The following is an 11,487-nucleotide window of genomic DNA, read 5'->3' on the forward strand; positions in this document are numbered from 1 at the left end:
CTTTTTTGATGATCCAGCGGATGTTGGCAATTTGATCTCTGGTTCCTCTGCCTTTTCTAAAACCAGCTTGAACATCTGGAAGTTCACGGTTCACGTATTGCTAAAGCCTGGCTTGGAGAATTTTGAGCATTACTTTACTAGCGTGTGAGATGAGTGCAATTGTGTGGTAGATTGAGCATTCTTTAGCATTGCCTTTCTTTGGGATTGGAATGAAAACTGACCTTTTCCAGTCCTGTGGCCACTGCTGAGTTTTCCAAATTTGCTGGCATATTGAGTACAGCACTTTCACAGCATCATCTTTCAGGATTTGGAATAGCTCAACTGGAATTCCATCACCTCCAGTAGCTTTGTTTGTAGTGATGCTTTCTAAGGCCCACTTGACTTCACATTCCAGGATGTCTGGCTCTAGGTGAGTGATCACACCATCGTGATTATCTTGGTCATGAAGATCTTTTTTGTACAGTTCTTCTGTGTATTCTTGCCTGTATTCTTACAGTTCTTCTTGTATTCTTAATATTCTGGCAAGAATATTAAGATATTCTTAATATCTTCTGCTTCTGTTAGGTCCATACCATTTCTGTCCTTTATCAAGCCCATCTCTGCATGAAATGTTCCCTTGGTATCTAATTTTCTTGAAGAGATCTCTAGTCTTTCCCATTCTGTTGTTTTCCTCTATTTCTTTGCATTGATCGCTGAGGAAGGCTTACTTATCTCTTCTTGCTATTCTTTGGAACTCTGCATTCAGATGCTTATATCTTTCCTTTTCTCCTTTGCTTTTCGCTTCTCTTCTTTTCACAGTTATTTGTAAGGCCTCCTCAGACAGCCATTTTGCTTTTTTGCATTTCTTTTCCATGGGGATGGTCTTGATCCCTGTCTCCTGTACAATGTCACGAACCTCAGTCATAAAGCATAGATTCAGTTATTTTTAAATAGCTGTTTATTGAACAACAGCTAGGCACTTAGAACAGAAAAGTATACAAACCATGATCCTTGCCCTTAATTTGCTCATAGTCTAGTAAAAAGATAGATGTGTAAAAATTAACTACAGTAAAATTCATAAATGCCCTGATTGGGATATGATAAAAGAGCCCTGAGATCACACGGAAAGCAATTTACTGATATTTGATCTGAGTCTTGAAGATTAAAAGTTATTTAAGCAAAGGAGGAGGGAAGAAAGATTATTTCAGGCAGAGGGAATGGCATCTGCCAAGGCAGTAAAGGGAAAGTAAGCAAAGCCTGTTTGAGGAATGACTAACATTTTAATGACTTTACAAAGCAGGTGTTGTGGCAGTGGAATGAGTTAGTTGAGGCTGGGGTAACAGTATGTATAGTTAGATCAAGAGAGACCTGGTATTTCTGTGTTCAAGAGTTTAGAGTCGACCCTGAGGGCATTCTGGAGCTATTGAGTGGTCTTGTGCAGAGGAAGGATTAGCTATGTGTCTAGAAAGGGCAAAGCTAGAGACCGTTAGGAACATAGAAGGAGATGATGAAGAAATGAAGTGATCTAAAACTAGAAAGTGGGGTTGGATTTGAGATATTTAGTAGGTAGAATTGATGGAAACTGATGATGGTGTAGAGGACAGTACCCAGATGGATAGGATGCTGTTAATTTGTGAGACCAGGAGCCTACCAGAAGGGAGCAAAATCCAGGGAGATTGTAGATAAAGGTATTAGGCAGGAAAATTCTGATGATTTATCCTGTCCCATCTGTTAATTTCCACCCTCATTTTTGTCCCTCCCTCTGCTCCACCTCTTTCTATTATCCTACTTGCTCATTTTCTCTCCCTCCCTCCCCAACCTTCCTCTCTCTTTTCTACTTTGAAATAATTATAGATTCACAAGAAGGCACAATGAAATGTACTGGGAAGTCTCATGCATACCAGACCCACCACATCCCATGTCAGTATCTCAGATGACCACAATACAATAGCAAGACCAGGAAATTGACAGTATTATCCACAGATTTCACTGGTTTTACATGTCCTCATATGTGTCTGTGTGTGTATAACTATGTAAGAATTTTTTTTTTCATCTTTTTAATAGTCCTTCACAGAACAACAAAAAAAATTAATTTTATAAGGTCCAATTTGTAAAGTTTTCCTTCTGTGGTTCATGCTTTTCATGTTAAGTCAAAGAACTGTTAGCCTAGTACAAGGTCCCCTAAATTTCCTACTGTTTTTTTCTAGAAGTAGTTTTAAGTCCATGTTCCACTTTGGATTAATTTTTGTGTAAGTGTGAAATTTGAGTCAAGGTTTATTTTTTTGCCAGTGGATATCCAGAATCATTTATTAAAAAGGCTGTCCCTCTTCCTTTTTTCCCAGATTACATGCCTTTAATTTCTCTTGCCTTTTTGTAGTATTAAAATGAGAATGGTGAGTGTGAACACCTTAACCTTGTTTCCAGTCTTAGAGGGAGAACATTCAGTCTTCCAGAACCAAGAATAATGGTAGCTCTAGGTTTTTGTAGATGCTCTTTGTGAAGCTAAGGAAATTCCTTCTTTTCCTGATGTGCTGAGTCATGAATCAGTGCTGAATTTTGTCAGATGTTTTTTCTGCATCATTTTGTATGATCAAATGATTTTTCTTCTGATATGGTGGATTGCATTGATTGATTTTTAAATATATCATGATACACGTCCCATGACCAGGAATAAATCCTATTTGGTTGTGGTATATTATTTTTATATACATTGCTGGATTTGACTTACTAAAATTTTGCTGAGGATTTTTGTGCCTAAGATTTTTGTGCCTAAGTTTATGAGAAATATTGATCTGTAGTTTTATTTTGTGGTGTTGGTATCAGGGTAGTACTGACCTCATAAAGTAAATTAGGAAATGGTCCTTCTATATTCTAGAAGAGATTATGGAACCTTCGTGTCAATTGTTTGAGTGTTTGGTAAAATTTCTCCTGTGAAACTATCTAGGTCTACCTAGAAACTTTTGGGGAAAGGGGGTGGGAGGAGGTTTTTAATTACAAGTTTAATTCCTTGAATAGTTATAGAACATTCAGGTTTTTGGTTTAATTTTGGCAGAGTTTTGGTAGTTTGTGGTTCTTGAGGAATTGGTCCATTTTTCTAAGTTGTCAAATTACTTGTAAAGTTATTTGTAACATTCCTTATCATCTCTTTCATGGATTCAGGGTCTGTTGGAGTATTCTCTGCTTCATCCTCTATCTTGATGAATTGTGTCTTCTCTATCTTTGTCAGTCTTTATAAAGATTTATCCATTTTGTTGATTTTTAAAAAAAAATTAGCCTTTGGTTTCATTTTCCCTGTTGTTTTTCCATTTTCAGTTACTTAGTACTTTCTTTTCCCTTCCAAGATGCTGATCCTTTTTTCTCTTCCTACAGGTTCCAATTCTACCTCCAAGGCCAAGGATTTTTACACCTCAGTCATCACTAATGATGCCCTTGACACCTTCCCATCCTAGCCCTTATCAGGGCTCCAGAATGCAGAATACAAGTGACTACAGGCCATCTGGGGTCCAGGAAGCACAGCCTTTGCCTCTGGGCCCTGGGGTAAGGCCTGGTGAGTGACCAACTGAGTGGAGATCTGGCTAGACAGAGTGCAGAGAAAAATAGCTGGCATGGCTAGCATGGATTTGGGAAGTAATATGTCCATATAGTGGAAAATCCCATGGATGGAGGAGCCTGGTGGACTATAGTCCATGGGGTCGCTAAGAGTCAGACACGACTGAGCGACTTCACTTTCACTTGTCACTTTCATGCATTGGAGAAGGAAATGGCAACCCACTCCAGTGTTCTTGCCTGGAGAATCCCACGGAGAGGGGAGCCTGGTAGGCTGCTGTCTATGGGGTCACACAGGGTCGGACACGACTAAAGCGACTTAGCAGCAGCAACAGCAGCATGTCCATATAGTGGGAGGAGCTTGGAGTCTGAATTCTTAATACTGTCAGTACTTGGCTTTGTACTTTGGGCATTATACCTAGCCACTTTGTTTCTTTTGAAAATTGAGAGTGATTGTTATATTGTTCATTTCAACCCCACAGGATTGTTTTGAGGGTCAAATAAGGAATATAGTTAAAAATAGTTTGTAAATGGTAGATTTCCATACACTTATATTATTAATTATTATTACAGTTTTTTTTTTTTAATTCCTCCATGATTCCTCTCTGATGTGGTCTGAATCTCCTCTCTGTCCCATTTCAGCTTTATCTCAGCCTCAGCTGTTAGGAGGGCAAAGGGCACAAGCTCCTAACCCCGTGGGATTCCCTGGAACATGGCCTCTCCTGGCTCCACCCATGGCACCCCCAAACATTATGCAGCCTGGCTCTGTCCCCCTGCCTAGGGCTCCTCCAGTGCACCCTCTGTTTCCTGTGAGAGCACCAGGCTTCAGCCCTATGAGCTCCCAGCCACCAGCCCCTCCTGTCAGCTTCCCTGCGGCCCACCCTCCAGGAGGGCCAGGTACTCCATGCGCTGGTGTCCTCCCGACCACTGGCATCTTGATTCCTCACCCAGGTCAGTCTTCTCCCATGGCCTCCCTCTCCTCCCCTCCCCACTACCACCTTGGGAGTCTCTTTCCTCAAGCCAGTGAACTAGGATTAGGAATGTCAACTGAGAGTGTGGCTGGTCTGCAGAGGGTGTGTGTGGAAGACTCCAACTAAAACAATTTTACTGATCTTCAGACCAAAAATTTCAGTGTTTCTGGTCATGCCCCTAAATACCCCTGTGTTTATACTATGCAGGACCTCAGGATTCCTTGAAAAATGCTCCAGTGCCCAAGGGAAACCTCCAGAGGAAAAAGGTGAATACATCTCTCCCCACTCAACCCTCATACATTCACCAATGAGCCACGCTCTAGTTCCTTACAGAAGCAGCCTGGTCCTTCCCATGCTCAGACGGGTACTCTGTCCCCTCTCTCTCCCCACTTACTCTTCTCCCCTCAGCCACCTCCTCTTCCTTCTTATTCACTATCTCCTGACTTCTAGGTTCCCCACTCACAGTTCTGTGCCCTTGTTCATTCATAGTTTCTGCCACTCCCTCAAAGCAGGGTGGAAGGGGTCTTTCAGCTTAGACTCATGTGCCTTTCTTTTCTCTCTCTTTAGTTGCCAGAGACATTTATGCCCCCAGCACCAATTACTGCTCCAGTTATGTGCCTCACCCCTGAGCCTCGAGGGGTCCTTTCCTCACAACCTGCTGTCCCCAGTGTGAGTCATGCTCCCCCCGGAACCCCACGAGAACTCAGCCGGCAGATGACAGGAATGATGTTTTCCTTCCCCTCGGAAACCTTCTTTTCTTGGGTATAGAAAAGCAGGGAGCATGAAGGATGGCTTCATTCCTCAAGTTGGAGGCAGACTCTGGGCTGAAAGAGATGGGATGGGGGGCAGATACCAAGTGTCCCTACTACAGAGAAGGGGGATGGCCCTCCCCATCTCTGGTCCAGTGGGAGCAGCATGACCCCAAGTCACAGAGGACTAGTCCTGAGGGGAGCCATAAGCAGGACAGCTTGCCTATCTCTCCTGTCTCCCTGCTCCCTCCTCAGCAATGTCAGCAGCCACTGGACAAGATCAACAGGAAGGAGCTTCCCCCTGAACACCAGTCTTTGAAGATCAGCTTTGAGGCACTTCTGCAGCGCTGCTCCCTATCTGCCACTGATTTAGTGAGTCTAAACCTTCCGCATGATGCTCCCTTCCGACCCCAGCTGGTCCCAGGATCCCTTAACTGTAAGACCAGCTCCTTGTGTGAATCTTCTTACCGTCTCTGGACATGCTGTCTGTAGCTTATACTTATTTGATATTGTCGGTGTGGAGTTGGGGAAGACTTGTCTGGTCTGGAGTTTAGCTCCTTGATAGCAGGACCCAACAGCACTGAGACTTAGCTCTTGGAAAGGCAGCAGAGAGTACTAGAAGGAGGGTGAGATCAGTAGTGAGGAGACCTGCCATTCATTCTTTGCTGAGTCAGCTAGAGCAAGTCACTTACCCTCTTCAGGCCTCCATTTGTCCTCTGTCAAATGAAAGAAAGAGCATTGAGTCATTCTAGCTCTAAGGTACCATGATTCTTTACAGTTCTGTGTAGTATTAGGCTTAGGGGCTGGAATTAGAATCCATTTCCCTCCCTGCAGAAGACAAAACGGAAGCTAGATGAAGCTGCGCAACGTCTAGAATGTCTGTATGACAAGCTCTGCGAGGGGACAGTAAGTACACTCAGTGGTTCTCATCTGCCTCCTGCTTTTCCACCCTCACCCCTGGCCAAAGGGCACGCAGTGTCCCTTCCCATAAGCCTCACTGACCCTGGGTTCCCTACAGAATATAGACATGTTGCCTGGACTGGGCTCCAGAACTCCAGAAGGGAGTCATCGCTTCTCCCTTCCATGCCTCCAGGGTAGGGGTGGAGTTGGGCTTACTAACTCTGGGCCAATCCTTCCACAGCTCTCGCCTCCTGTGCTGGCCGGGCTCCATGAGATTGCCCGATGTGTGGACGCAGGAAGCCCTGAGCAGGGCCTTGCGATGCATGCCCAGGTGGTGGGCTGCAGCAGCTTCAGTGAGGTCTCCAGCTTCATGCCTGTCCTGAAGTCTGTCCTCACCATTGCTCATAAGCTGCGCGTCTAAACCAGGCAGCTCCGCCTGCCAGGAGACCACTTTTATTGTTACTTAATTCCTTCCTGCAGGAAGGGAATTTTGGAACAGATTGTTTGTTTTTCCCAGCCTTCCTCCCTTGCTGCCAGGTATATGATGCTGTAGACTTGGCTCCGAACCAGCAGAGTGCCTGCTCTCTACCCCTTTATGCCTGGCCCTCTGGGATCTGCCCAGAGCTCGGTCAGCCTGTTCTCCTTCACTTTCCCTAAAACTATCCTCCAACAGGGGCTGGCACAGTGTGCCTTCTCCCCCAGGGGTATTCTGTCCAGGTGGTTTCTGAGAGGGTGAGCAGGATCACTTTTTCAAGTCTACCTCTGCCGAACCCATCATGTGGGTCTTTTGTCTTTCCCCTTCTGTGGGTTATGAGCCTGACTTTACCTTCTCCTTGCCTCTGACTTCATGTTTCCATACTTCTCTGAGCCCCAGAGACTGGGGTAGAGTTGACTGCTACTCAGCCTTTCAACAAATCCTAGACATGAGTGATGGGTGCTGAGCAGAACCAAGAGAAAGAAATCAGGCCCTTTTAAGAAGGGACTTCTCTGCCAGCATTGTTAAGGGTGAACTAGGTGAGGTGGAGGGTGGAAGGGGGTGCACTGCCTTTTGCTGAGAGTTGTCTTAAGCTATGGGATAGGAGCAGAGGGACCACTGCCCATTGGGAGCAGCCCCTGACTCAGCCTGCCTGAGTCCTGGCCCAGGCAAGATATAGACCCATTCATTCTTTGGTTAGAAGCCTGGTTCTGAATAGGAGCCATATTAATGAAAGACTCTTCTGGCACTCTTCTTCAAGACTTGGAGGCCCTTCTTCCCCACCCCCACACATCTCAGGGCTGCCTTCTCTCTCTGGCTGCACTTTCATGGTTGGACTCTGCACTGAAGCCCTGATGTACTTTATGTGCAATAAAGCTGCTTTAGTTTGGTTTCCTCAGTCATCTCCCAATTTTTATCTTCTCTGGGTCCTAGTTTGCTCTTATCTGTCTTCCCAGTCCTTTGTTCTGGCTCCCTGTACCTCAGTAAGGCAAGGGAGAGGCTTGGGGACAGATAGGAAGTCAGGAGAGTTGAAGAAAGGAGGTGGCACTGAATTAAGCGCTCTCCTTGCAGCATTTATGGCCACTCGGAGAGGTGTGTGTGTGTGTGGTGTGTGCGCGCATGTGTCTCCATCCATGCCTGACATTCAGCTCCAGGGTTTTCCCCACATCACTTTGTGTGTGTGTCTCCATCTGTGCCTGACATTCAGTTCCAGGGTTTTCCCCATACCACTGTGTGTGTGTGTCTGTGTGTGTGTGTCTGTGTGTGTGTGTCTCCATCCGTGCCTGACATTCAGCTCCAGGGTTTTCCCCACACCACTTCAGGGCTGAGCTCAGCTACACAAAGGGACCGGGTGTGAAGCCAGGGGTACGATCTCTAATCCTGTTGTAGATCGCATCATGTCTGCGGGCTAGATGTGTGTGTTTGGGAGGAAGGGATTGTTAGGCAGTATTTGTTTGTAAAGCCACTTGCTCTTCAGATAATACTTGCACTAACTTCTATTGATGAAGCAGTGTGAGCCCCAGCAAAGTCCTTTCCCAAAGTGTCTTTGAAGCCAAGAGCCCATTGAAGGGAAGAAAGGCCGGGAGAGGGGATTAGTTTGTTCAGCAGCTGTGAATTTCAGTGGGAGGTTGATGAACTCCGAAGTCTTTGTTTAAATTAAAGGGGGGGAGAAAAAAGCCGCTGCTGGAGCGAGAGCCCCACTTGGGGCCCTGAACTAACACAAGGAGAAGTCTGAGCTGCGGGGAGCTGTGTACTGACTGCGAAGACTTTTCCCAAACACTTTCGGAAAGGTGTTGTGAGAAGGGAAGGGGGCGGAGTGGGGGATTAGCATGTGAAATGAAGTTTTCATTGACTCCGGTGGGGGTAGAAGGCTATTTTAATGGCATTTTGTTCTCTTATTTTCTCTTCTTGAGCTCTTTAGAGATATTGTTTTGCTAAGGCGGGCTTTCTTCCCCCTTCTTTCCAGTCTGCAGATTGCCTCTATGGGAGCCAACATAAATATTTCTCCTCCAGGAATGCGGGTTAATTAAAAGGAAATGAATGAGTGGAAGCATCCAATCCAGACCCACAATAGGCGAGTGCCCTGGCCTGCCCTTCCCTCCCACCAGCCCCAGCACCGCCAGCACCGAGCACGACCCTGTCTATGTCTTTGCCCTAACCTGCTGCTAAGGCCAGTTGAGGCTGAGATTCTTTTCAAGGAAAGAAAGCCCTGCCTGTGTGTAGGCTCACAGGCCAGGGACAGGAAGGAGACAGTGTTTTGTCCCCTCCACCCAGCATCCTTGTCACTTCTCAGGACCTCCCTCCGCTTCTGTCCCCTGGCTGAGACAGATGGACTCCTAAGGAGCACACGAGGAGGGGAGGGGCCTGGGTTCCAGAACTCACCCCATGGTACCTTACAAGTTGGTGGAACAAGCCAGACATCTTTCTCAGCATCAGTTTAAATCTATAAAACAAAATATTTTTTACTCGCTGACCTTGAAGTTGTCTTCCCAAGCAGCCAGTCTGGTTGTCCACATTTATAAAGGGGAACACAGTACTGGCGATTGATTATAAGAGAGAACTTAAACTCCATGAATGCAGGAGGTCAGTATGTTGTTCACCACTGTATTTCTACTGTGGTGTTTGTTGAATGAATAAATGAATCCGTGGATAATGTAAGGGGCAGGGGGAAAGCCATCCAGATCTAAGGTAGCTCAGTATTGTTTTCTTTATAGACACAAATGAATGTGATGTCAATCATAGCCATTTGGGAATGTAAAACAATAACCTGTGAAAGAACTTTCTGGCAGCATGACATGTTTCAAATACCGACCTGGAGTTGTCACACATGAAGCACAATAGTTCTCCTACTAGTATGCTGAGAGACCTCCTGGGGAATGTCGCTTTCTTTTATAAGGTTTTACTTTTATATTTTCTAGCTGCCTTTCCAGATTTTCTTACTGAACACTGTCAAGCAATTCTGCCAAGTGGGACAGCCAAGTTAGTGCATGCTGCTGCTTGATTAGGGACAAAGGGCTAGTTGGGAGATCCAGGAGGCCCAGATCAAAGCTGAGGAAAGGCGCAAAAGGCCTTTGCTGATAGAACTGGAAGTGAAGCACTCCAACACCCTGAAGGGCAGCATGTACCCTGTAAGGAGGGAAGGTGAGCCTCTCTCCTCAGTAGGTGTTAGTGGGACCAGAAGACGTGTAGGGGTGAGGCCAGGGATTTGAGCTCTGCCCTTGCTGTTGTCTCAGTTTGGAGCATGGGAGCCATTCTGCGCTCACTGATCTGGAGCTACTCTTCCTCGGTGCTCTCCTCTACAAGAGATGAGATGAAGTCTTCTAGCATTTGGCCCATTCTGCTCCAGAGGGTTGCCTGGCACCCAGATCCAGGACCAGCCTAGGGGAGGGAGATGACTGGGAGGCTCCTTGGGCTGTAGAGGGTCTGTCAGGAGTTAGTTCTTCCCTTCCCGAGCCCCATTCCATCAGCAAGTCCCTGCTGTACTGCTTCCTTCTGAGAAGAGAATGAGAAGCACCACAAGTAGCAGGGTCTTAGTCACTGAGTGACTGTATCCGTGGAAGATTTATGGGCATGATTTCCTAATACTTGGCAGATGAACCTCAGTCAGGCCAGGATAACTACTTAGGCCATCATGGAAGTGAGGCCCACAGGAGAATAGTATCCAGACAAGGTGGGAGGGAGGAGAGGGCGTAGAGGTTACATCTTCCATGTACCCTTCCCCATAGCCCCAAGAATAAGTTCAATACCTGGAAAAAGAAAAACAGATGTCACAGTGACTGCAATAAATTAAGGTTCAAGGTACTGAACTTCCTATTAACAGTTTCATTGCAGAAAGTTTATATATTGAAGGAAAGTATCCAATTTCTGAATCCTGCCTATTTGAGAATCAGGTTGGTGAAAAGGAGAGATCCCAGCTTCTCATTCCTCATGACCTGTCTTCAGAGGTGCAAACCAGGGTCTGAAGGGAAATTAGCTTTATTTATCTCAGTCTTGGCTCAGGGGAATAAGACCCTTTGGGGAAGAGTAGAGGTAAAGTTGGTTGCTAGGAGAATGTAGGTTAGGAGCACAGAGAAGCTTATTTGAAAGGGTAGGAAATAACTGGCACTCTCCCCTTACCTCTTTCCTGGATGTTGTGGGTATGTGTCTGGGGCACCTTGGATGATTGTCTAAGAAGGTTGTTGCCCCACTGGCAAAGTCCATTAGAGACGTGACGGGGGTGAGTGGCACCCTTGGTTTTCATCAAGTCAGCACTCAAGCGTTATCACTTCCTCCATCTTCAACTTCCACCTCTAGGAACCAACCCCTAAAAACATGCTTTTTCTTGGGTCAGTTTCCGCAGTATCTCTTTCACAGAAAGAAGGAAGGATAAGGGGAGGAAAAGTAGAGATTCTTGGGGAGTCTATGCCAGTAGTTAGGGAATCAGAAGCACAGGAGGGCCTCTGCCCAAGGAAGGTGTGGCTGTGGCAGAGAGCTGACAGCAGAAAATAGCGGAGTAGGGGTAGAGGGGGGAAGATGGGTAAAAAAAAAAAAAAAAAAGCCGTGCTTTCTCTGGGCCCTGCATATCTCAGAAGGGTTCTTCCAGTTCCTAAGTTCCACAAGCTAGGTCAGGCATTAGGGCAGGTACGACTGGGAGAAGGAACGCCCATTCTCTTCGAAGTCCTGGCAAGATCAATGGCTCAGAGTCTCAGAACAGAGCTCTGTCAGGTCTCAGTGTGGTGGGCGGACGATGCCGACAGCAGAGAAACTTGGAAACAGGTTGGAAAGTGGCGAGCTCTGCAGAGAATGCAGCAGCTCTCCCCTCGGGATCCCTGGCCTTGGTAGTGTGGGGTCCCTATTCCCTAGATTCCTCACTACTGGGGTCTCTAAA

General features: G+C 46.2%; 1 protein-coding gene across 4 annotated transcripts in view; it reads left to right on the forward strand.

Moving 5' to 3' along the window:
• The window catches only part of SEC31B (SEC31 homolog B (S. cerevisiae)), a 36,231-nt gene extending 25,067 nt beyond the window's left edge, over positions 1-11,164 (forward strand). Inside the window, exons 20-26 of one of the 4 annotated variants that reach the window (XR_827022.1) lie at positions 3,349-3,516; positions 4,307-4,476; positions 4,704-4,762; positions 5,064-5,165; positions 5,501-5,617; positions 6,080-6,151; positions 6,387-7,518. Coding sequence is in view for 2 of the 4 variants with exons in the window: in XM_010859524.1 (XP_010857826.1) it covers positions 3,349-3,526; positions 4,168-4,476; positions 4,704-4,762; positions 5,064-5,165; positions 5,501-5,617; positions 6,080-6,151; positions 6,387-6,566 (1,017 nt within the window). In the remaining 2 variants the exon portion in view is untranslated. Of the gene's footprint in view, positions 1-3,348; positions 3,527-4,167; positions 4,477-4,703; positions 4,763-5,063; positions 5,166-5,500; positions 5,618-6,079; positions 6,152-6,386; positions 7,519-8,586 lie in introns of those variants that run through there. The other 3 variants (XM_010859525.1, XM_010859524.1, XR_827023.1) reach the window with 3 other exon arrangements.
• The last annotated feature ends 323 nt before the right edge of the window (positions 11,165-11,487 follow it).

Source organism: Bison bison, unplaced genomic scaffold (assembly GCF_000754665.1).
Source record: "Bison bison bison isolate TAMUID 2011002044 unplaced genomic scaffold, Bison_UMD1.0 scf7180017864456, whole genome shotgun sequence".
Lineage (NCBI taxonomy): Eukaryota > Metazoa > Chordata > Mammalia > Artiodactyla > Bovidae > Bison > Bison bison.